Source organism: Stylophora pistillata, chromosome 13 (assembly GCF_964205215.1).
Source record: "Stylophora pistillata chromosome 13, jaStyPist1.2, whole genome shotgun sequence".
NCBI lineage: Eukaryota > Metazoa > Cnidaria > Anthozoa > Scleractinia > Pocilloporidae > Stylophora > Stylophora pistillata.
In genome coordinates, this window is record NC_142531.1 from 24,914,749 (window position 1) to 24,940,053 (window position 25,305).

At 40.3% G+C, this 25,305-nt stretch overlaps 2 protein-coding genes and 1 pseudogene across 3 annotated transcripts; 2 read left to right on the forward strand and 1 right to left on the reverse strand.

The window, feature by feature from the left end:
* Positions 1–2,888: 2,888 nt before the first annotated feature.
* LOC148718274 (flotillin-2a-like) lies at positions 2,889–9,593 on the reverse strand. Its single transcript, XM_088743474.1, has 7 exons — positions 9,446–9,593; positions 7,568–7,649; positions 6,861–7,042; positions 6,294–6,339; positions 5,688–5,825; positions 5,154–5,303; positions 2,889–4,701 (listed from the first exon to the last, which is right to left on the reverse strand). The coding sequence occupies exons 2-7, from the start codon at positions 7,598–7,600 to the stop codon at positions 4,672–4,674; spliced, it is 579 nt and encodes a 192-aa protein (XP_088599600.1). The 5' UTR covers positions 7,601–7,649; positions 9,446–9,593; the 3' UTR covers positions 2,889–4,671.
* Positions 9,594–10,736: 1,143 nt separating this feature from the next.
* LOC148718275 (interferon-inducible GTPase 5-like) lies at positions 10,737–14,868 on the forward strand. The gene is made up of 2 exons (XM_088744031.1): positions 10,737–11,319; positions 13,337–14,868. The coding sequence occupies exons 1-2, from the start codon at positions 11,117–11,119 to the stop codon at positions 14,355–14,357; spliced, it is 1,224 nt and encodes a 407-aa protein (XP_088600157.1). The 5' UTR covers positions 10,737–11,116; the 3' UTR covers positions 14,358–14,868.
* Positions 14,869–18,590: 3,722 nt separating this feature from the next.
* LOC148718276 (interferon-inducible GTPase 5-like) lies at positions 18,591–21,930 on the forward strand (annotated as a pseudogene). The gene is made up of 2 exons (XR_015994775.1): positions 18,591–18,922; positions 20,898–21,930. The product of XR_015994775.1 is annotated as an interferon-inducible GTPase 5-like (transcript).
* The last annotated feature ends 3,375 nt before the right edge of the window (positions 21,931–25,305 follow it).

The window sequence follows — 25,305 nt, forward strand, 5'->3', positions numbered from 1 at the left end:
GTGTTAAAGTCATTGCTGAGAAAACTTGTGATGATGTTTTTGACCTCGTCCCAGTTGATGTTGGCTACATAAGGAAAATTTTGGATACTCTTGACCCTCGCAAGGCTGTTGGTTGCGATAAGATATCTCAGAGGCTACTTCGTTTATCCTCACCTGTTATTGCCGAGCCGGTTACCCGTTTAATCAATTATTTTATTACCAATCGTCAATGGCCAATAGTTTGGAAAAGCAGTGACGTTGTTCCTGCTTTCAAGAAGGAAAGTATGACGGATGAGACCTGCTATCGTCCAGTTTCTGTTCTGGCTTCCTTATCGAAATTATATGAGAAGGTATTGTTCGATCAAATCTATGAAGCCTTTCATTGGCGACTCTCACCGAACCTGTCTGGCTTTCTCAAGGGTCACTCGTGTTGCACGGCCTTATTGAAATTGACTGAAGATTGGAGAGCCTGTCTTGACAGAAGAGAAGCTGTTGCAGCGGTGGCTATCGACCTAAGTAAAGCTTTTGACTCTGTTTGTCACCCGCTTCTCCTAGCTAAATTAAAGGCATATGGTTTTGCGCATGATGCGCTGGAAACTATGACCGCTTACCTTACTGGACGGAGACAGAGAGTCAAACTTGATGGAGTATATTCTTCGTGGAGAACCGTTAAAACTGGTGTACCACAGGGGTCCCTGTTGGGTCCACTCTTATTTAATTTGTATGTTAATGATCTTAATTATTTTATTACTAATACGTCCTTGAGGCTATACGCTGACGACACTACTCATTACGCCTCTGATGTCTCACCACAACAGTATTGCAGAATATAATTAACTCTGATCTGAGCGTTCTATCGAGATGGTTCTCAATGAATTTTTTACAGATTAATGCCGCCAAAACGCAAGCTATCGCTATTGGCCCGTCTGCATACCAGTATGATTTCCATCTTAATGATTCTAATGTCCATACAAAGGACACACTCCCTCATCTTGAGTACTGCAGTCCCCTTTTACTGGGAGTAGGTAACGCGGAGACTACTAAAATAGAGACAACTAATTACTTTATATTAAGAACTATATTAGGCTTCTCGAAGTCTGTGTCATACGACTTCCTCCTCAAGTTGGCCGACATTAAGTCTTTGGAGAATCGTAGGCAATTCCAATCGTTAGTTATGTTATATAAGTGCTTGTATGATAAGGGGGCTCCTTATATAAGTGATTTTTTTCATTTTAGAAATGTACCGTATAGTTTACGCGGGCTCAGTACAAGGCTAGATTTACCTCCTTTTAATCTTGAGTTTTTACATCGGTCTTTTTCATTTTTAGCTAGTAAACTTTGGAATGCGCTACCCCCTAGACTCAGAGAATCTCAAGATATTGTTTCATTCAAGCGTTCTCTTAAAGCCCACATGGCCTAGTGGTAGTGATTGTAAATATCGTTATTGTTAATATTGTTAATATTGTAACTTTTAATTGATAGCTCTTGTCCATGATCTTCGATCCTGTTTTTAGTTATTTAATAGATCTACTTATTATTTGTATTCTTACAGAAATTATGTTTTATTTCTAATTGTACATACACGTACACGTTTTAACGAGAACTTCTGTACTCCTAGGTGTCACGTGTTTAAATAAAGGATTGATTGATTGATTGATTGATTTGTTTCTAAGCTTTGAACGGTGTCCACTTGGACTTTGAGTCCTATTTCCTCAAAGTTGGCGTCTTCACCGGCTTCTTCTTGAACTTTGTCACTCGCCAAATATTTAGTAAGTCTAATTTGTGGCATACCGCGTAGACTTTGTGACACAACTATCCAAGTACTCCTTCTCTTCCTCGGCACTTTCCGGTTCTCGAAACTCGCGTTTGGGTGGCATTTCAAGTAAAAGCTCTCTGAACCTTTGACAGCAGCCGAACATGGAGCACTTTTCCTATCTGAATATGACTGACCTTTAAAGCGTTCATGTCACCTTTATCTAAATCTCTGGAGAGGCATGAGTATTTGAAGCCGTTCAAAAAAACTCACATCACGTGTTTTTCTCACCTTTATCTATATCTTTAGGGGAACAAAGGTTTTTGAAGCCGTTCAAAAAACCCGCAGCAAGTGTTTTATCGGCTCTAAAAACACTCGGCTCTGCCTCGTGTTTTTAAACCCGATAAAACACTGCTGTTCGTTTTTTAAACATAACATAAAGTTTCAGACAGCCGTGACCGAAAGAGTTTCTGCGGTTCTGCGAAACTGCTTCTTCATTTCAGCACGAAGATTTTCGGTTTCGCTTTTCGGCCGAAGTTTCCAAGCCAATGAGCGATTGGGAGGAAGTAAACGCGGAGGAAATTAAAGAATTCATTGAAAAGGAGGGTATCGATATTGTCGAATATTGCAGAATTTTTCAAGGAGCGGTTGGAAAGATGGAAGGAGGTGGAAGTCAACATCGGAATCACTGGCGTCTCAGGAACTGGCAAATCGCTTAACACATCAAATACACACTCTTAGGTGAACTTCTCACAAAAGCAGAAAAAATATCCTCGCGCCGCCACCTTTGTTCTAAATTTTCGTCTTTTATCTCGCGCTACGTGCGAAAGACGCATTTTCACTATTTAATTGCTCCATCTTAAAACTTTTTCGAGAGCGATTGTTTATGGAGTTTATATTTACTGCCAGGTGATGCGACCGAAGGGCCCTTAAGCTTCATTTCCATACGACTTCCGGTTTTTTCCTGAATCGGTGTATTACTAATGAGATCTTGGAAGTGAAAGGGTTGAAGTGTTCCAGATGCAAGAGAGGTAATGCAAGGGGAAAATGGACTCATTTTTTAAGGCTGCCCTGATTAATTTCATCACATAGCAAATTCTAAGCAAGTGTAGCATGTAATTTCCTCCCATAGGTCAAAAAATCACACACACAAACAAAAATTTTAATACATAGTATGTGAATATATTTGGCTTGACCAAAATACTTGCTACAATAGTATATGTCATGAAACTGACAAGTTAAGTTAAATAGTTCAACAATAATTCATCACTGCTTAAATGTTATAACAACATAAGAACCTATGCTAAGAGGTGGTGCTTGTTTTGAAAATTCAGCATTAGTTGAAAAGCACCACCTCTAGCCTCAGTTCATAAAATTATATATCTATGAGAATACAGCTTTGTGCAAGGGTACAGACTTGTTTACAATAGTAAAGCTAAAGAATTTGCTGCACATTACAAAATAAGATGAACAGGCAAGCAGATTAGAATGTTCCCTTCTTCACTGCACTTACAGTCTCAATAACACCTTGCAGAAGTTAAGCAAAGACATGCTCATCTAGAGAAAGATAACCATGGTGACGAAAAATATCACTTCATTGACAATACCAATGACGATGATTGTGGTGATAACAATGAAAATGACAATGAATTATACTTTGTATCAAAATCACTATCACTATAAGATAACTGTCGTCGCTAAATGAGCTCAGGTTGGAACAAATACTTTGAAACCAAATTTGCCACCAACAAATGAAATGAAAACTGTAATACATCACTAACATTATCATCTGAATTTTTGTGGCTTAAAGCTAACATGCCAGAAGAGACATGAAGAAAAACTTTTCTTACATGAACTCTCGATGCCTTGTGGTGTATTAAGACACAAAAGACCTGAATTTCCAATTGGTATTCTTTAGCACCAAATTTACCCCGACTTCATAGACTCCTTTCCTCAGATTCCCTGACTATCAACAGTAAGCTTTAAACAGATGAAATTGAGTTCTAAATTTAAGAGATTACAAACCTCTGGAAGCAGGCATGCAAGGCAATTGGACTTGACCACTAGAAATGCCTGGCGACTCAAACTGTTGCGTCACTGCTAAAGGAACATCATCCACTCTACTGTGGAACACTTCCTGGATGGTTATCATAAGAACTTGTGTCTTCAACAGTTCAATGATCCCTCACACAAAATAGAAGCCTATCACATCTGCCTACTTTCATCAGTTTAAGAAAGAAAGGCTGACTGCAACTGGGGTACACTAAGGGCCATAACTAGCATGAGGCAAGACGAAGCAATTGCCTCGTCTTGATTTTGGCCTTTTCCTTTTTTTTTTTTTTTTTGCACCAGTATTGCTCAGCAATAAAAAAGTGAACTCCCGCACTTGCCCAAGATTGCCTTTTCTAAAGAAAAGTGCCACGGAAAATGCTTGAAAGAGCATTTCTGAGCCTTTAGATTTAAAAATTTTCTAGGGGAGGCATGCTAGACCCAAAACTTGCCTCGTCTTGTTCTAAAGTCTGGCTACGGCCCTGACACTGCACATGGAATCTCTGCCCCAAATAAACAATTTCAACTATTTATGCAACAGCATGAAAAATTTCTTTTAGGAGATTATCATACTACAGCTACGCAAAACCCTTAAAAATACATACAAAATTGAATTTTTGTTAGTTGAGCTGGGTATGTAAGGACCTTATTCAAGGATGAATGTGGTTAACAAAACAACTAAACAGCTTGCACAAACTTCGCTTATTTTTTTTTAACTAAGAAAAATTAAACTAGTTTCTAACTATCAAGGCTGCTTTCATTATTAAGATAATAAACAGTACATCAATTGATTTATTGCAAGAAAGAGTATGACAAGTGTTAATACCCAGACTATAATTAACAATGAACTATTTTATTCTAAGACCAAGCAATGGTAAGTACAAAACAACTTATTTTGCACCAGGAATCTTCTTCAGCACCTGCAAAAAGGAAAATTAAAATAATATTAAAAAACAAGTAATTATTTGATACATAATTTACTACAAGTACTTGACCCAAAGCACTGTCAGTACATCATGAACCTAAATAACTGTTTAACAACCACATCTAACAGTGGACACTTCTTCTAAAACCAGCACAGAAACACCTTCTGTGGTCCTCTCTGATGTAGACCTGGGTCTGGATGGTGCTATCCACTGAATAAGTCCTTATCCAGTGGATTAGTGTTCACAAAACCTTCTGAGCTATTCACCCAGTAAAGACGCATCCAGTGGACAGCATTATACACCCCCTGAACTACTTGTTGCCAGTTTCAAACTGCAGGTGTTGAAACAAACTAACCAGGGTTGAAATCATCCCAAACTAAAATTTCCATCCAAAGTCTACAAAAAAGCATTACAACTTTTGTAATACAATTTCTGACGATACTTACTCCACTCAAGTCCACTCCAGTGAGAGCCTGGACAGCAGGAGGCAGCTCACTCACAAGTTTGGACACTTCACCTGTGACTCCTGCACCACTATCACCAACAAGAACAATTTGGTCGGTTTTAGCCAAAGGAGCTGCAACTTCTGCTGCAACCTGAAACAACATAAAAGAAATTATATTTCATGCAGTTTTCTTTTTTCATCCTAAGATCTCTTTCAATACAGCAAAAACAACTTGAGTCACACCTTCATCTTTGCCTTGTTGCAGATACAAGTTAAAAAGTTGATCTATTGAATGCAAACCCTTTTTCAAAGGCAAGATATTTGCTTAATTTGTTATCATAACAGGTTTCCACTGAAATGGCCAATTCCAGTACTATGTAATTTTGTGAACTACCACGACCTTCTTTTCACTTTGAATTCATTGTTGATGAAGAAAAACAAAACGTTACCTCCCAATGCATTATTTTGCAAAAATTTATACTTTACAGGAATATCAATTGAAATTATTTTTGATAAACAAGAGGACTGATGTTACCTTTGGCAAAGCCTCCAATACCAAGGCAGTTAAAGCAGCATCTCCATACATTTTGTATGCTGCAGCTTTCTGTCTCATGCCCTCTGCCTCGGCTTTACCAACTGCTTCAATGGCAGACGCTTCTGAGCTTCCTGTCATCTGTTGATCAAAATATTCTCAATGTGATATATTATGTTACAAAATTAATGCTGAATTTTTGCCATAAATCAGATCAATTTATGGAATAAACACTACTTCATGCTACTTCCATGAACATATAAACAAGAGCTTATCATTTGACATCAGCTAGTGGATAGACTAGACAAACTGTATACAGGATTGTGCTGCAAGAGCATCAAGCAACGTTCCTGTGAGACTCAGAAAACTGCAAACGTTTTCATTGTATTCTAACAAGCTGATTGTGTACAATCACAATAAAATTTAAGGAAAACAATCACACCAACAAACCTGACAAGCTCATTGCCATTGCTGTTTGCAGTTCAGTTAATCCCATTCTGATTGGCTTTTTCCTTAAAACACTAAAAACGTTATTTTCCACATTTTTTTTTCTGTTCATGGTTTTCTGAGTTTAAGGGTAAGCATTCAATAGAACAAAAATTTTGTCACCTTAATCCTCTCTGCATCTGCCTGTGCTGAAAATACAGTCTGTGTCCTTAAACAAAATTGATCAGTAGGCATCAGCAACAATTGAAACTACTCACTAGAAGATCTGGTTTAATAGTTAAAGGCAATTTCTTCCAGTATTAAAGAGTTAAAAGATTCTTAGCACATCAGTTACAGGACCCGTAACTCAAATCTCCCAAGGATAGTTGTCAGTTCCAATAGGAATAGTTTTTGCTCTCTGTGTTAACAACCAAAATTGTGAGATCAGAAGTTTTTAAATTCAAGTCACAGAAATATCAGGAAACAAAATAGAATACATGTAGTTAGGCTAACACCCACTCTAATATTCCTTATGTCTTGACTTAAAAAATAAAAGGTCTCTGATAAACAATATTGATAAACTTGATACAACAATTAGCCAGAGAGAAAGACACAATATGGAGTTCCATCTTAACCAAAAATAAGGCAAAAACTTTGAGTGGTGTATGTTTATAAGACCTAAGTGAAAACTTCTGTGCAATTTAAAACATATGATTAAAAAAATCCAGTTTGAATGAGTATGATGAGCACCTTTTTCCTTGTGCAATTGTTTCCACTCTGTAACTCTCAGCTTCAGCTGGTCGTTTTACTGTAGCCACCAGCTCTTTGTCTTTTCTGGCCACTTCCTTTTCTTCAACTTCAATTTGCTTCTTTCTCTCCACAACATCAATTTGGATTTCTTCAGCTCGGATCTTCTGCTTTTCCTTTGCAGCCTGGATAGAACACAAAGTTTAAAAAAAAACTTACTCTAGGATCACTCTTTACTTTGAGTTATATAGTATTTCAAAATTGCCCTATTTACAATTGGCCAAATAAAATTTAAATCTACATTGTGGGTCTCTCCAAGTGATGTTTACCCTTTCACTCCCAAGATATCACAAATAAAAATATCTTTAAAAATGTTTTCTTGCGTAGTATCGCTGAGTATTTTTAGGAGTTGCACTGTATTTTGACAAGCCTGTCGGGTGGGTCAAAATACAAACAATGAGTAAAACTACTCAGTGATACTACACAACAAAACATTTAATGGGAGATTTATTATCTAACACACCAGATTGTTATTTCAGTGTAGGCGAATTTTGCAGATATTTCTGGAGTACAAATATCACGTGATAATTGTACTTATCTCATGTGTTATTTGTACTCTATGAAGCACAGTTGGATGATAAATATATCTTGTAAGAGAGAAGATCACACGCTCTGATCCCAAAACTAGAATTTATTTTACTTGTACTTACGACTGAACGTCTGTGACGAGCCACCAAGCCCATACCCAACTCCCTATAACGGTTTTCTTTGCATCATTACCACAACAGCCACCTGAAAATCATGAGTTGTATGCAACATGATTAGAATGCGGAACATGCGTGTTTTTATCACGATCGGTGCAGAGTTATACAGAATCAAAGGCACTTTTATCTTCTACAAAACGCATGATAGATACTTATAAACTTTAACTGTGCATCAGTACCCTTAAAAGCATAAAAGATCGGTGACTTCAGTTGGAAAATAGTAAAATTGTAGCGAAAAAAACCGTACGAATCGAGGTCAATATTTGTTGGTTACAACCCACACTTTACAACCCACAGAGTCTTGCTTCACGAGTTTACCCAGAATCCCAATGTGGGTTCAGAGCCGCCAGGTCCACAGTGGACATGATCTTCTCCCTCCGCCAGCTACAGGAGAAGTGTCGTGAGCAGCAGCAACCATTGTTCCTCGCTTTCGTGGACCTGACCAAGGCCTTTGACTTGGTAAGTCGAAGCGGGCTCTTCCAGATACTTCAGAAGATCGGCTGCCCACCGAAACTCCTTGCCATCATCGCCGCCTTCCACGAGGACATGCAGAGCACCGTCTGCTTTGATGGAGCCACCTCGGATGCCTTCCCAGTCAGAAGTGGAGTAAAACAGGGCTGTGTTCTGGCACCAACTCTGTTCGGGATTTTCTTCTCGATGTTACTCCAGTATGCCTTTGCCGATTCTTCGGACGGTGTATACATTCGGACAAGGGCAGACGGCAAGCTCTTCAACATTGCCAGGCTCCGCGCCAAAACGAAGACCTTTGAGGTGCTCATCCGCGAGCTGCTGTTCGCAGATGATGCTGCCCTGGCATCTCACAGCGAGGCAGGCCTCCAACGCTTGGTCGATAAGCTGTCTCACGCCTGCAAAGAGTTCGGCCTTACCATCAGCCTAAAGAAGACGAACATCCTTGCCCAAGATGCACTGACACCTCCCGTCATTACAATCGACAATACTGAACTGGAGGTGGTGGACTCTTTTACTTACCTAGGGTCCACAGTGTCAAACAAAGCATCACTAGACGTCGAGATCAGCTCAAGGATTGCCAAGGCAGCGGGAGTAATGGCCAAACTCAACAAAAGAGTGTGGAGCAATGACCTGCTGAGCGCGAGGACCAAACTGCAAGTCTACCAATCTTGTGTCCTTTCCACACTCCTCTATGGTAGCGAGTCATGGCCCACATACGCCAGACAAGAGAAGCGGCTCAACGGGTTCCACCTCCGCTGCCTTCAGCGTCTCCTCCTGATCAAATGGCAGGACAGAGTCCCCAACACCGAGGTCCTTGGGCGAGCCGACATGCCTAGCATCTCTACACTACTCATCCAAAGACGCTTACGGTGGCTTGGCCATGTACACCGTATGGACCCCGGTCGCTTGCCAAGACAAATCCTTTATGGGGTACTGCGAGAGGGCGTCCGACGCACGGGCCGACCACTCCTTCGCTTCAAGGACGTTTGCAAGCGTGACCTGCAACTCACTGAAATCATCCCCAACACCTGGGAGATCCTTGCGTCAGACCGGAATGCCTGGCGTCGGGGTGTGAAGGACGGGGCTCACAGGGCTGAGATGAAGGCCAGGGCCGAGGCGACTATCAAGAGGGGGACGAGAAAGAAACGTCAAAGATCAGATCAAGAGGCCACCAATTACATCTGTTCCAGCTGCAACAAAGATTGCCACTCAAGAATCGGGCTTTTGAGCCACTCAAGAGCCCACCAACACTGATGCGCTGACCATCGCCTCTCCGAGACGAGGATGCCACTAAACACTTGTCACGCATCGTTCGAGATGACGCAGAAAGATATCATACAAAAATAAGCTCACCTGAACGAACTAAGGCTTCATTCGGTCCAACAGTTTGACAGTTTCCCATGGCGGAGTTGAACTTCAGCAAGTATTTGTTCACCAATACACCTCAGCACTTACAAATATTATGGCGAACGCCCCTTGTTCTGAAAGTCGGCCCAGACTCCAAATCAGCAATGAAACAGATGGTTTCTTGATCACGTGACAAATCTCGAGAAGGAAAAAGGATTGCAGGAATACTTCAAATCTTTCAAATGTCCGATGCGTTTCACTTGCACGTTATCCTTCAATGAAGATCAAAACAATAATAAAAGCATAAATCCGTGAACCTCATCAGCTTGAGGAACTCTTGATCAAAATGAAAACAACCTTTAATCTAACACTAGTTCTTGAAAGAATAGGGAAATTTTATTCTACTTTCGTGGGCGTTGTCTCTAGTGGCCTTACTTATGACACAAAGAAAGGTCAAATCCAGTGAAATCTGCGAAACCTCAGAACATGGTAAATCAGTTTCCAAATGTGGGTTAAATATAAGCAAACGGCAGCCAAAGAGAAGAGTGATTTAATTTGAAGACATGAATAAAAGTCGCTTTCGCTTCGCGAAGGATAATTTGAAATTTATCGATCAATGGGACTTTTTGTCATAGTCGATTTTGTTAAAGACTTTGAGGCCAACTCTAATCATATAGTGGACAAAAACAAACTTTAGAAGGGGATACCGCGTTTGATCCACGTTTAATGCATAAATTAATCAGGTGAGTGAATCTTATCTCTGAGTCGCAGTACTAGTATTAGGCGAAATCGCTTTCAGAAGCGCTGAGTGATACGATGTAGTGCAAAGTTTCACCTGACTGTAGGCAGCTGGTCGACAAATTGTTGTTCCATTTTTTCGCCGAAATCGAGATTGATCTATTTACCTTTCCAAGAAAATAGTCCACCTAATTATGCATGCAGTTTCCATAGTGTGACAGACAGTTCGCATCAAACAAACCAATCGAACTTTGGGGTGTTATGCACTTTTAAACCTGAAATAAAGTTCAGAATACCCGTCCACATCACATAAATGTGTCGGGAGGCTTTGAAGAATGAAGCATAACACAATAGATGCTATTCTCATTCAATGACATGTAAATGAGTGGCCGGGTATTCTGAAGTTTAAACACGAAGGCGCACGATAAAAGGAGCCTTAGGTCCCACTGGACCATTTGTCAATCAACCGTCGTGTGATGTAGAACTCTTAGAGTCAAGTCAGCCTGAGCCACAGCTACATCAAAGCAGTGAACAGCGGGCGTATTCCCCAAAATGTTTTATGTCTTCATCACAATACAAGAATTTTTGAGATTTGTATTTCCTTTCTCCAATAGAAACTGTCTTTATTTGTGGCGGTAAATTTGAGATCGAAGTAGGTGGTTCGCACGTTACCTCATGCCACCATGCTGGTGGAAGTAAACAATAGATATCTCATTAGCTCCTTTTGTTTGTCTACCAGCATTTAAATTTGACTCGCACACGTTAACGGTGAGTGACAAATGAGCCTAAGTCTCCCCAGGGAAGACTTCTTTATATAGCGCGCCTTCGTGTTTAAGCCAGTTTCGAAAAGCCGTGACCGTAGGGCTTGCTGTTCTACGAAACTGCTTCTTCATTTTAGCACAAAGAATTTCGGTTGCAATTATCTACTGATCGATTGCTATGGCCGACTTTTCCGAGCCACTGAGAGATTGGGAGGCAGTTAACGCGAAGGATATTAAAGATTTTATGGATGAAAATGGCGTGTCGGGTTTAGCAGAATTCTTTAAAGGACGCTTGGAGAGATGGAAGAAAGTGGAAGTGAACATCGGAATCACTGGTAACGCCGGAGCTGGAAAATCGAGTTTTATCAATGCGATTAGGGAGTAAGTATGCTCTTTGTTTGTGAAAACACCGAATAGATGGTAACAATTGAGGAACTGGTGATGTCAACTTTTCTCGGTAGACATCACAGTTAATTTACGTTGAATTATTCCCACGAATTTCACTTTCCCGTCGTAGCCGCTAAACAGCTTATTTCGGAAGTGAATTCACTTCTTCTGCCGGATGTTAATGTTATATGGCTGCTTTTTACGTTTTTCGTTTTTAATTTATGTTTGAGAGATCCCGTAACTCTCGGCGTTAAAGGTAACGGCGTAATTCGTAATTTCGTTCGTTTATAAATACGAGCATTTCATGAAGCCGCTAACATTCCTTGCGCCGAAAGAATACATTCGGTTCTCTTTCAAATGACACATATTTTGTCGCATAAACGTTTTGAGATCAGCTTGTGCTTAGTCAACTTAGCTAATACTGTAAGGTAAAAATTGGCGCAGAATATCCTTTTGCTCGTAGACCTTTTGATGCTGATGGCTACACGAAGTCACTCTAATTGTCTGCGGTTACAATAAGTCAGCGAAGGGACGTGTGGCGGTGTTGAGCTCATGTGTTGTGGTCATGTGGTTTTCTAGTAGAGGATTCGAAAATACAGTTCACTTTAACAAATCGAGCACAATTTTCCATTTGCTATAACCTTACTGAGAGTAGAAATGACGTCAACAAAGTTCAAAACTAAAGTGAAACTGCGTGGCGCAGCCGAGTGGTTTCACTGCATAGTTTGATTTTTCGTGTGTTATTGTTTTTCATGGTAGTTATAAATTGCAGAATAGTTCTTTGGGTTTTATTTAGCTGTCCTCTGCGTTAGCAACGTCTTTTTCCACTTCTTTCGCACATGGCTCGCAAAAGGCGACGCTTTCACGAGCCACTCATCCATATTGATCTTCGTCTTCTTCAAAAATTGAACATTTGTTACATATTAGAATTTCCCATTTCAAGCAAGTATATTTGGTCGTACCGAAACACGAACTACATATGTCAGTATTGTCAGTCAGCTCGACCCTCAAAGCCACCATTTCTCTTCTGCAATCTGCACCACTCCTTTGCGCACGCTCTCATGTAAAAACAGCTTTAGAAATACATTAAAATAATTTATGCATTTTACTCGGCTCACGTGAAGTACGGCGTCCATAGTCGTCTGAATCATAGTTGGTCTACAGCCATTCTTCCCGGCTGAACCAAGCGGGATTAATTGACTTAAATGATCTAAATTAAATCAGCCGTTCCGAATTGATTCAGACGCCCTATTTCACAATTGAATTCGATTCGGTTGGGCGGAAGTACCGCGTCTTAACCGGGCCCAGAAAAAAAGAATGTTTTATCGTTTTGTGACAGATCAAGACATGACTGTCTGTTTCTTTTTCTCGGAATTGTTGGGGTTTGATTGCACATGTGAATTTTTGGTGAACTCACAACTAGACAACTCTATTTCAAATAAAATCTGGGTGTATTGTCTGGCACTTCTCCCTTCCTTTATGTCTTAGTGATAGATTGGAGTCTATTCAGAAAAGAGCCCTTAAGATTATCCTTCCTCACAACTCCTATGCATCAGCCTTAGAGGCACTAAATTTACCATCAGCCTTAGAGGCACTAAATTTACCAAGTCTTCTTCTGCGTCGTGAGTCCTTGTGCTCTAAAAGTTTTTCTAGTCTTACTAATCCACGTTAGATGCTCCCTCCTCCCCACCCAGCGCCGTGATGCTAATGACTCCGCTATTCCTTTGCGCAACTCTTCTAATTTTACACTCCCGAGCGTTTCGAACGTACCTTTATTCCATCTATGATTTTTAGACAAGAAATAGTGTACATTGCCTCGTTTTTAATTTATTTGGATACGTTTTTTATTTTTTAATTTATTTATTATCTACTATTATTTAGTATGCTTGTAAATCAGTCATTTTTCAATACTTGTATTGCCAGAACTGATGATATTGAATAAACCCATAAACCTATTATAAAACAACGACAACTAAGCAATTCAGATTAAACTATCCATTCCATTTTGTAGACTTGCTGATGACGACGATGGTGCTGCCCCCGTTGACGTCACTGAGTGCACTACAGAGCCCACGTCCTTTAATCATCCAAAGTATCCAAACATAAAGTTTTGGGAACTACCAGGAATTGGAACTCCGAATTACCCTGACCTGGAAACATACCGCCAAAAAGTACAGCTCGACAAGTCTCATACATTCCTCACTTTTTCAAGCAGCCCGTTCACCGAGAACGACATCGTATTGGCCAAAGAGATCGTGAAACAGGGAAAGTCTTTTTTTTTCATTGGCACAAAAATCGATGACAATGTGCGAGCCGAGAAGCGAAAGAAATCTTTCAGTGAAGCTGCTATGTTAGAGAAAATCCGGCGCAATTGTATGGAAAACCTGGTTGACGAGGCTGCCAAGCCTATATGCAGTGTAGACCACATCTTCCTGATAAGCAACCATCATCCAGACAAATGGGATTTTGGTCGACTTACCCAAGAGATTCTTGATGCATTGCCAAGATATCAGCAAGAGACCCTTACCTTGTCTCTGAATACCCTCACCACCTTATCAAAAGATATGCTGAAGAGAAAAGTTAAGGTTCTCGAAGGGCGGATGATGTATGTTGCAGGGGCATCTGCTCTAGCAGCGGCGATTCCGTTCCCTGGGCTATCTTTTGCCGTAGATGCCGGTCTCCTTTTGAAAGAAGTTAGAGAGTACATAACGCAGCTTGGCATTCCTGAAAAAGGGTCCCAAAGATTTGGGAGGCTAAGTTCTACCACCCAGCAGGAGATTCTCGACCTTTTCATAAAGTTTGCCACTGTCTCTGGAATTGCTTCTTTATTTGCAAAGGAAGCCGCCGCTGAAGGTGTCGCGGAAGAATTCGCTCGTTTTATTCCGTTCGTTGGTTCTTTTATAGCTAGCGGTTTGTCCTTTGGTGGCACATATATTCTTCTTCGCCATTCCTTAAAAAGAATTGAAGCAGTAGCATTAGCAGTCCTGGAGGAAGCTGCCCAACAATCAGTGGACGATTTAGATCTTGAGTAGACTTGTATAAATCCGGGTTTATTGGACTAGGAGCCATTATGAACCTTGGTTTTATTTGATTTATAGCTGTCAGTGCACCAAGCTTAATTGTAAAAGAACTCAGTCGTAGTTTAAGTTGCTTTTCTTTCCCCGAACGATAGCTTGTTTTCACTTTTTTCATAACATTGACTAGTAACAGGGTCGGTGCTATAAGTTGAGGTTAAAGACTGTGTATGATAATGATAATGGAAAAGATGACCGGCGATTGCCATGAAGCTGAAGAACCTGACCGTAAAAACTTCGGTATTGATTGCCTCCAATAAACTGAACATTTTCTCTGTTACTGAGAATATTTACTTTTTCACAATTGGTAGATTTTGCATCAGGCTCGCCTCCTGATAGGAAATGGACTTTGTTTAGCAACTCTTTTAGCTGGGGTGGGATATTGGGCGCACTTAATTTGGAGCCTCGCTCTGTTGTGCGACCCTCACCCCACTCTGGTGAAAGTGATTAAATAAGTAAATAAATAAATTGAGTGAAATCTGGTTTTGAAAATGTTCAATCTATTGCTCAAAACAGTACCCAGATGCTGCTCTTCTCCTACTAACTTCTCTTACAATTCAAACTTTCCCCCTTTGCAAGAGTTGATGTCTTTGGTGGAGCGTTTGAGGGTTACCCACCACGCGAAGTAAGTACAAGCACAAAAACTGAGCACAGGGGTCTGCTTATAGCGGTGGGAAGAGCGAAACGAACATGAGAGTAAAAACATAAAGCACAGTCTCGGTAAAGGAAAAAAATTTGGTATGCGTGACAGGCATTCTATCACGTATTTGCAAGTAGGCCTCTTGGATCAACTATCCACAGCCACAAAGGTCACAAATACATTTAACTTCATTCGTATTATCAACTTCTGTACAAAACAACCAGTTGAAGCAATGACCTGGTATGCTCAGAAGTTTCCCAACTGGTTACAAATGTGAGGTTTTATTAAAGCTTAACGAAGGCTTATACCCTACAGGTGTTCAGGTCGACTTCGCATGTTTATCGTGACAATATGATGTAAATACTCACATAGCAAAAACAATAAATAATATGCAGGTTTATAAAATTTCCACCAGTGCGACCAAATACATGATTCTCTACCTCCATGCATGATAAAAACTTACTTCTTTTGTCGCGACAAGCCAGTAAGATCTCGTAAATCTTTTCTAGTGAGTACAAATTTTTTACGTCAATCACTCAAGTTGCTGTAGATGACTGATTTTTCGAGTATCCCGCCAACCATTCTCGAAAAAAAAAAAAAAAACCACGGTGCACTAGGTTTTTCCCTGCCCAAATAATCCAGACTAATGATAGTCTCGACCGATAGGATAGAAGAGATTGCTGAACGACAAGATGTTGCTACATCTTTTCGCCAAAATTTAGCATCAATTTTGGTTTTTTCGGTCCCTTCAGATTTACCAGTCAGCCTCAAGGGGCGCCATCGCTATAAAGCAGCAAGTTTCTCGCGAGGCATTGGCCGGGACCACTAGTTGTTCTCTCAAATTCCCACACCAGTTGAGTACAAGATTTCTCTGCGATAAACTTTGTGAACCAAAAATTCAAGCATTCAGCACTCATGTCTACAACATTTGTTTCTAAGCTTTGAACGGTGTCCACTTGGACTTTGAGTCCTATTTCCTCAAAGTTGGCGTCTTCACCGGCTTCTTCTTGAACTTTGTCACTCGCCAAATATTTAGTAAGTCTAATTTGTGGCATACTGCGTAGACTTTGTGATACAACTATCCAAGTACTCCTTCTCTTCCTCGGCACTTTCCGGTCCTCGAAACTCGCGTTTGGGTGGTATTTCAAGTAAAAGCTCTCTGAACCTTTGACAGCAGCAGAACATGGAGCACTTTTCCTATCTGAATATGATTGACCTTTAAAGCGTTCATGTCACCTTTATCTAAATCTTTGGAGAAGCATGAGTTTTTGAAGCCGTTCAAAATCACATGTTTTTCTCACCTTCATCTATATCTTTAGGGGGACAAAGGTTTTTTGAAGCCGTTCAAAAACCCCGTAGCAAGTATTTTATCGGCTCTAAAAACACTCGGCTCTGCCTCGTGTTTTAAACCCGATAAAACACTGCTGTTCGTTTTTTAAACATAACATAAAGTTTCAGACAGCCGTGACCAAAAGAGTTTCTGCGGTTCTGCGAAACTGCTTCTTCATTTCAGCACGAAGATTTTCGGTTTCGCTTTTCGGCCGAAGTTTCCAAGCCGATGAGCGATTGGGAGGAAGTAAACGCGGAGGAAATTAAAGAATACATTGAAAAAGAGGGTATGTCGAATATTGCGGAATTTTTCAAGGAGCGGTTGGAAAGATGGAAGGAGGTGGAAGTCAACATCGGAATCACTGGCGACTCAGGAACTGGCAAATCGCTTAACACATCAAATACACACTCTTAGGTGAACTTCTCACAAAAGTAGAAAAAACATCCTCCCGCCGCCACCTTTGTTTTAAATTTTCGTCTTTTATCTCGCGCTACGTGCGAAAGACGCGCGAGATTAAAAGACGAAAATTTACAACAAAGATGGCGGCGCGAGGATTTTTTTTCTACTTTTGCGAGAAGTTCACCTAAGAGTGTGTATTTGATGTGTTGAGCGGGCACTGTGAATGCAGGAGATAGGAACTAAGATAAAAAAGACGATTTTCGGAGAAGTTAAGGTTGCCTTACTTCACATCTAAAAGAAATAATCAACCGATATGAAATCTTGCGACGGCGAAAAAAGAACTCAAGTGAAGGATAATCTACCTGAAGTGGAAGAAGACTTTGAAACTTAAAGGAAAATAATATGATGTAGCCAGAAGTCGTGTGTAGGATATTTTAAGATGAGCCTGGGAGGCTCTCTTTGACAGCTGTTTAATGATTTCCTTAACAATAAACGTCTGTAAACATCAGTACGTAGGCGCTCGCGCGAGCACACGCAGTTGTCAGCGGTAGCTACAACAGATCATGAGCAAATGTCGATCTTCTAGAATCCAGATTTTTAAATGCGTGAGAACGCGCGTGGAAATTGCTAAACTCACAAAAGCTACTGCATGAAAACAAGTCAGGTGACCCCTTCTTTTTATTGTTCCAATATGATAATAACGTCGAAAGGAATCATCAGAAAAAAGACTAGACAATTCTACGGAAGGAAATCTGCGAAGTGTGAAAATTGCCTTTTTTCTAGATTTTCTGAAATTCCGTTCCGTATAATTTTTTTAAAATCTTTGTGCATTTGCCTTTTCAAGTGCCAAATGCAATCACTGAGAAAAAACAGGGAGGCCACCGGGTTAGTTTTCGAATTATTTAAGCCATAAGCTAAAAAATGCATCTGAATAAGCCTATGATAGCATTGCCATGGAAACTGCTAGTGACGAAATTACACCTATTTTTGAATAACCAATGATTATATAATTTAACCCTGTAAAAGTGTCCAACTGGCCTTGGTCAGTCTTTTTGTTGTATTCTTTCAAAGTTACAAACCATCAAAAAGATGAAAACTGGTACAGCCACCCTAACTAAATACATGATTTTTCACTCTATGCTTAAAATGAGAAAGGAGTCGATTTCTTTAATAGAAGTGTCTAAGAGATTGCATTCTCCTGCGCACATATATAAGTCTCTGTTTTCCATAGTTCGTTTTTACACGAGGGAGGCGGAAATCGTTCTTTCTTCTTGTATTATATCTCTGGAGGTCAGAATTTCTTAAAATATTAAAACTATAATCCACAAGGCCGTGACCGATGACCGGTGACCGATTTCGAGAAAACCTTCGCGACGTAGAAAGGAATGATAAGGAAGCAGCAAAACCAGTCGCTAGACACTTTAATTTACCTAGTCATTCTAAACAACATATGGCAATCAGCGGTCTTTCCTTACATTTAGGGTACACGGAAAGCCGCAAAACTCTTGAACAAAAGTTTATCTTTCAAATCGTCACTCTTCATCCCACAGGTATCAACGAACGCTTTTCATTCCACTAATTTATTCGTGTTTTTCTCGTCACCAGGTTCCCACTAATAGTCTCCCTCGCAGCCGTTTTTAGTCTCGTCACGCAACGCTTCTCCCCCAGAAGCGTTGCGTGACGAGACTTTAAAAGTGTTATGCACTTTTAAACCTGAAATAAAGTTCAGAATACCCGTGCACATCACATACATGTGTCGGGAGTCTTTGAAGAATGAAGCATAACACAATAGATGCTATTTTCATTCAATGACATGTGAATGAGTGGCCGGGTATTCTGAAGTTTAAGCCAGTTTCGAAAAGCCGAGACCGTAGGACTTGCAGTTCTACGAAACTGCTTCTTCATTTTAGCACAAAGAATTTCGGTTGCAATTATCTACTGATCGATTGCTATGGCCGACTTTTCCGAGCCACTGAGCGATTGGGAGGAAGTTAACACGGAGAATATTAAAGATTTTATGGATGAAAATGGTGTGTCGGGTTTAGCAGAATTCTTCAAAGGATGCTTGGAGAGATGGAAGAAAGTGGAAGTGAACATCGGAATCACTGGTAACGCCGGAGCTGGAAAATCGAGTTTTATCAATGCGATTAGGGAGTAAGTATGCTCTTTGTTTGTGAAAACACCGAATAGATGGTAACAATTGAGGAACTGGTGATGTCAACTTTTCTCGGTAGACATCACAGTTAATTTACGTTGAATTATTCCCACGAATTTCACTGTCCCGTCGTAGCCGCTAAACAGCTTATTTAGGAAGTGAATTCACTTCTTCTGCCGGATGTTAATGTTATATGGCTCTTTTTTACGTTTTTCGTTTTTAATTTATGTTTGAGAGATCCCGTAACTCCCGGCGTTAAAGGTAACGGCGTAATTCGTAATTTCGTTCGTTTATAAATACGAGCATTTCATGAAGCCGCTAACATTCCTTGCGCCGAAAGAATACATTCGGTTCTCCTTCAAATGAAACATATTTTGTCGCATAAACGTTTTGAGATCAGCTTGTGCTTAGTCAACTTAGCTAATACTGTAAGGTAAAAATTAGCGCAGAGTATCATTTTGCTCGTAGACCCTTTGATGCTGATGGCTACACGAAGTCACTCTAATTGTCTGCGGTTACAATAAGTCAGCGAAGGGACACGTGGCGGTGTTGAGCTCATGTGTTGAGGTCATGTTGTTTTCTAGTAGAGGATTCGAAAATACAGTTCACTTTAACAAATCGAGCACAATTTTCCATTTGCTGAGAATAGAAATGACGTCAACAAAGTTCAAAACTAAAGTGATACTGCGTGGCGCAGCCGAGTGGTTTCACTGCATAGTTTGATTTTTCGTGTGTTATTGTTTTTCATGGTAGTTATAAATTGCAGAATAGTTCTTTGGGTTTTATTTAGCTGTCCTCTGCGTTAGCAACGTCTTTTTCCACTTCTTTCGGACATGGCTCGCAAAAGGCGACGCTTTTACCAGCCACTCATCCATATTGATCTTCGTCTTTTTCAAAAATTGAACATTTGTTACATATTAGAATTTCCCATTTCAAGCAAGTATATTTGGTCGTACCGAAACACGAACAACATATGTCAGTATCGTCAGTCACCTCGACCCTCAAAGCCACCATTTCTCTTCTGCACCACTCCTTTGCGCACGCTCTCATGCAAAAACAGCTTCAGAAATACATTAAAATAATTTATGCATTTTCCTCTGCTCACGTGAAGTACGGCGTCCACAGTCGTCTGGATCATAGCTGGTCTACAGCCATTCTTCCCGGCTGAACCAAGCGGGATTAATTGACTTAAATGATCTAAATTAAATCAGCCGTTCCGAATTGATTCAGACGCCCTATTTCACAGTTGAATTCGATTCGGTTGGGCGGAAGTACCGCGTCTAAACCGGGCCTAGAAAAAAAGAATGTTTTATAGTTTTGTGACAGATCAAGACTGTCTGTTTCTTTTTCTCGGAATTGTTGGGGTTTGATTGCACATGTGAATTTTTGGTGAACTCACAACTAGACAACTCTATTTCAAAGAAAATCTGGGTGTATTGTCTGCCACTTCTCCCTTCCTTTATCTCTTAGTGATAGATTGGAGTCTATTCAGAAAAGAGCCCTTAAGATTATCCTTCCTCACAACGCCTATGCATCAGCCTTAGAGGCACTAAATTTACCAAGTCTTCTTCTGCGTCGTGAGTCCTTGGGCTCTAAAATTCTTTCCAAGTTAACTAGTCTTGCTAATCCACGTTTGATGCTCCTCCTCCTCCTCAGCCAGCGCCATGATGCTAATGACTCCGCTATTCCTTTGCGCAACTCTTCTAATTTTACACTCCCGAGCGTTTCAAACGTACCTTTATTCCATCTATGATTTTTAGACAAGAAATAGTGTACATTGCCTCGTTTTTAATTTATTAGGATATCTTTTTTATTTTTTATTTTATTTATCTACTATTATTTAGTATGCTTGTAAATCAGTCATTTTTCAATACTTGTATTGCCAGAACTGATGATATTGAATAAACCCATAAACCTATTATAAAACAACGACAACTAAGCAATTCAGATTAAACTATTCATTCCATTTTCTAGACTTGCTGATGACGACGATGGTGTTGCCCCCGTTGACGTCACTGAGTGCACTACAGAGCCCACGTCCTTTAATCATCCAAAGTATCCAAACATAAAATTTTGGGACCTACCAGGAATTGGAACTCCGAATTACCCTGACCTGGAAACATACCGCCAAAAAGTACAGCTCGACAAGTATCATACATTCCTCATTTTTTCAAGCTGCCGGTTCACCGAGAACGACATCGTATTGGCCAAAGAGATCAAGAAACAGGGAAAGTCTTTTTTTTTCATTCGCACAAAAATCGATGACAATGTGCGAGCCGACTTACTCAAGCGATTCTTGATGCATTGCCAAGATATCAGCGAGAGACCCTTACCTTGTCTCTGAATACCCTCACCACCTTATCAAAAGATATTCTGAAGAGAAAAGTTAAGGTTCTCGAAGGGCGGATGATGTATGTTGCAGGGGCATCTGCTCTAGCAGCGGCGATTCCGGTCCCTGGGCTATCTTTTGCCGTAGATGCCGGTCTCCTTTTGAAAGAGGTTAGAGAGTACATAACGCAGCTTGGCATTCCTGAAAAAGGGTCCCAAAGATTTGGGAGGCTAAGTTCTACCACCCAGCAGGAGATTCTCGACCTTTACCTAAAGTTTGCCACTGTCTCTGGAATTGCCTCTTTATTTGCAAAGGAAGCCGCCGCTGAAGGTGTCGCGGAAGAATTCGCTCGTTTTATTCCGTTCGTTGGTTCTTTTATAGCTAGCGGTTTGTCCTTCGGGGGCACATATATTCTTCTTCGCCATTCTTTAAAAAGAATTGAAGCAGTAGCATTAGCAGTCCTGGAGGAAGCTGCCCAAAAATCAGTGGACGATTTAGATCTTGAGTAGACTTGTATAAATCCGGGTTTATTGGACTAGGAGCCATTATGAACCTTGGTTTTATTTGATTCATAGCTGTCAGTGCACCAGGCTTAATTGTAAAAAAACTCGTTGTTTAAGTTGCTTTTCTTTCCCCGAACGATAGCTTGTTTTCACTTTTTTCATAACATTGACTAGAAACAGGTTTGGTGCTATAAGTTGAGGTTAAAGACTGTGTATGATAATGATAATGGAAAATATGACCGGCGATTGCCATGAAGCTGAAGAACCTGACCGTAAAAACTTCGGTATTGATTGCCTCCAATAAACTGAACATTTTCTCTGTTACTGAGAATATTTACTTTTTCACAATTGGTAGGTTTTGCATCAGGCTCGCATCCTGATAGGAAATGGACTTTGTTTAGCAACTTTTTTAGCTTAGTTTAAATAAACTTAGGAAATTGAGTGAAATCTGGTGTTGAAAATGTTCATTCTATTGCTCAAAACACCGCTCAGATGCAGCCGGCTCTCTCCTACTGACTTCTCTTACAATTCAAACTTTTCACTTCTGCAAAAGTTGATTTCTTTGGTGGAGCGTTTGAGGGTTATCCATTACGCGAAGTGAGTACAAGCACAAAAACTGAGCACAGTGTTCTGTTCATAGCGGTGGGAAGAGCGAAACGAATGAGAGTAAATACATAAAGCACACACTCGGTAAAAGGAAAAAAATTTGCCATGCGTGAGAGGCATTCTACACGTATTTGCAAGCTCATCTTTCAAAACGGCAGTCTAATTCCCACAGGGATCAACGAACGCTTTTCATTCCACTAATTTATCCGTGTTTTTCTCGTTGCCATGTTCCCACTGATAACGTAGATCCATTTTCTGCCTTTAAAAGCACACACAACCCACAATTCCTCTATTCGCTCCGACGAAGGGCTAACGCTCGAAACGTCAGCTTTTGTAATCGTTACGGTGGCCAATTTACCATTTCAACTTTGTTGATATATCCAAATTATTTCGTTAGCCCCACCGACGCAGCCCCAAACAGGTTCTTTAGAAACTATCGGCCTTTATTATTTGCAAGTAGGCCTGTTGGATCAACTATCCACAGCCACAAAGGTCACAAATACATTTAACTTCATTCGTATTATCAACTTATGTATAAAACAACCAGTTGAAGCAATGACTTGATATGCTCAGAAGTTAACCACTGGTTACAAATGTGAGGTTTTATTAAAGCTTTATATTACGAAGCGCTTATACCCTACAGGTGTTCAGGTCGACTTCGCATGTTTATCATGACAATATGAATGTAAATACTCACACAGAAAAAACAATAAATAATATTCAAGTTTATAAAATTTCAGCCAGTGCGAGCAAATACGTGGTTCTCTACCTCCATGCATGATAAAGACTTACTTCTTCTGTCGCGACAAGCCGATAAGATCTCGAAATCTTTTCTAGTGAGTACAAATTTTTTATGTCAATCACTCAAGTTGCTGTAGATGACTGATTTTTCAAGTATCACGCCAGCCATTCTCGAAAAAAGAAAAAAAAAAACCAAGTTGCCTTAGGTTTTTCCCTGCCCAAATAATCCAGACTAATGATAGTCTCGACCGATAGGATCGAAGAGATTACTGAACGGCGACAAGATGTTGCTACATCTCTTCGCCAAAATTTAGCATCAATTTTGGTTTTTTCGGTCCCTTCAGATTTACCAGTCAGCCTCAAGGGGCGCCATCGCTATAAAGCAGCAAGTTTCTCGCGAAGCACTGGCCGGGACTATTAGTTGTTGTCTCAAATTCCCACACCAGTTGAGTACAAGATTTCTCCGCGATAAACTTTGTGAAACAAAAATTCAAGGATTCAGCACTCATATCTGCAACATTTGTTTCTAAGCTTTGAACGGCGTCCACTTCGACTTTGAGTCCTTTTTCCTCAAAGTTGGCGTCTTCACCGGCTTCTTCTTGAACTTTGTCACTCGCCAACTATTAGTAAGTCTAATTTGTGGCATACCGCGTAGACTTTGTGATACAACTATCCAAGTACTCCTTCTCTTCCTCGGCACTTTCCAGTTCTCGAAACTCGCGTTTGGGTGGCATTTCAAGTAAAAGCTCTCTGGACCTTTCACAACTAGCGGCCGAACATGGAGCACTTTTCCTATCTGAATATAATTAACCTTTAAAGCAATCATGTCACCTTTATCTAAATATCTACAGAGGCTTGAGTTTTTGAAGCCGTTCGAAAAATTCACATCACGTGTTTTTCTCACCTTTATCTATATCTTTAGAGAGGCAAGGGTTTTTGAAGCCGTTCAAAAAACTCGCAGCAAGTATTTTATCGGCTCATAAAACACTTGGCTCTGCCTCGTGTTTTTAAACCCGATAAAACACTGCTGCGAGTTTTTTAAACATAACATAAAGTTTCCGACACCCGTGACCGAAGGAGTTTCTGCGGTTCTGCGAAATTACTTCTTCCTTTCAGCACGAAGATTTTCGGTGACAATTATCTACTGATAGATTGCTATGGCCGAAGTTTCTCAGTAAGCCAATGAGCGATTGGGAGGAAGTAAACGCAGAGGGAATTAAAGAATACCTTGAAAAAGAGGGTATGTCGAATATTGCAGAGTTTTTCAAGAAGCGGTTGGAAAGATGGAAGGAGGTGGAAGTCAACATCGGAATTACTGGCGACTCGGGAACTGGCAAATCGAGTTTTATCAACACGATACGGGAGTAAGTATGTTTATTTATGGAACCAAAGAAGAGATGACTGCATGCAACGATTCTCAAAGCCCTAAGGCGGAAAATTAGCGTGATCGATTACTCTACGCATGTATATGTCCACGATCCTGGAGCGCTGCACTAGTATCGCAGAGGTCAGTGGTTCGAATCCCGTACAGGCCTGAATTTTTTTCAGGTCTGATTTTCACTATTGCTTAAATAGTGCTTTACTGCGAAGGATCGTGCACATATACGTTTCATAACCGCAGTTCATATATATGTATTTCATATGTTTGTTGTTTAATTACTCTACGTATTTTAATTTACCACTAACGACGCGGCTATGAAACAGTTTATTTCATGAGAAGTTACTGTGAAAACGCCTTATAGTTGCAACATCTGTCTGTCCAATATTTCAATTTCTATTTACTCTCAGCACTGATGAGATAACGTTGCTCGCAACTGTTCAGGAGAACGTGACGTTGCGTTACAATTATGGTATTTTTAAAATGAGTGACAAGGATCAAATGTCAAGTACTTTTACTTCGTTCGAGTTTTTTGCCTTGTGTAGATCAAGTGTTCGCCAGGGAGGTTTTGTCCTTAGTCAAAGTAAAGTAAAACGTTGAGTTTAACCTCGGATTTGTTGATTCGTTCTTAACATTTCTCTTGTAACGAACAAAAGAACATGGCCGGCTTTTAGTTCGAATGGCTGACATCGAGTTTGATTGGTTGAGTCTTGGTGTACCGGTTAACGAAAATGTGTCCTGGTGTGCCCGTTAACCAAAATATGTCTTGGCGTGCTGGTTATCGAAAATTGCGTGACATCGGCCGATCGCGGAATGATAGCGTGA

Bases quoted from the DNA above. Each gene is read 5' to 3' on its own strand.
- LOC148718274 (XM_088743474.1), bottom strand. From the start codon at position 7,600: ATGGGCTTGGTGGCTCGTCACAGACGTTCAGTC. The intron at 6,340-6,860 runs GTGCTCATCATA...ATTTTGTTTAAG, and splicing joins ACAATTGCACAAGGAAAAAG to GACACAGACTGTATTTTCAG. The intron at 4,702-5,153 runs GTAAGTATCGTC...TCCTTTTTGCAG, and splicing joins CTGGAGTGGACTTGAGTGGA to GTGCTGAAGAAGATTCCTGG.
- LOC148718275 (XM_088744031.1), top strand. From the start codon at position 11,117: ATGGCCGACTTTTCCGAGCCACTGAGAGATTGGGAGGCAGTTAACGCG. The intron at 11,320-13,336 runs GTAAGTATGCTC...TCCATTTTGTAG, and splicing joins TTTATCAATGCGATTAGGGA to ACTTGCTGATGACGACGATG.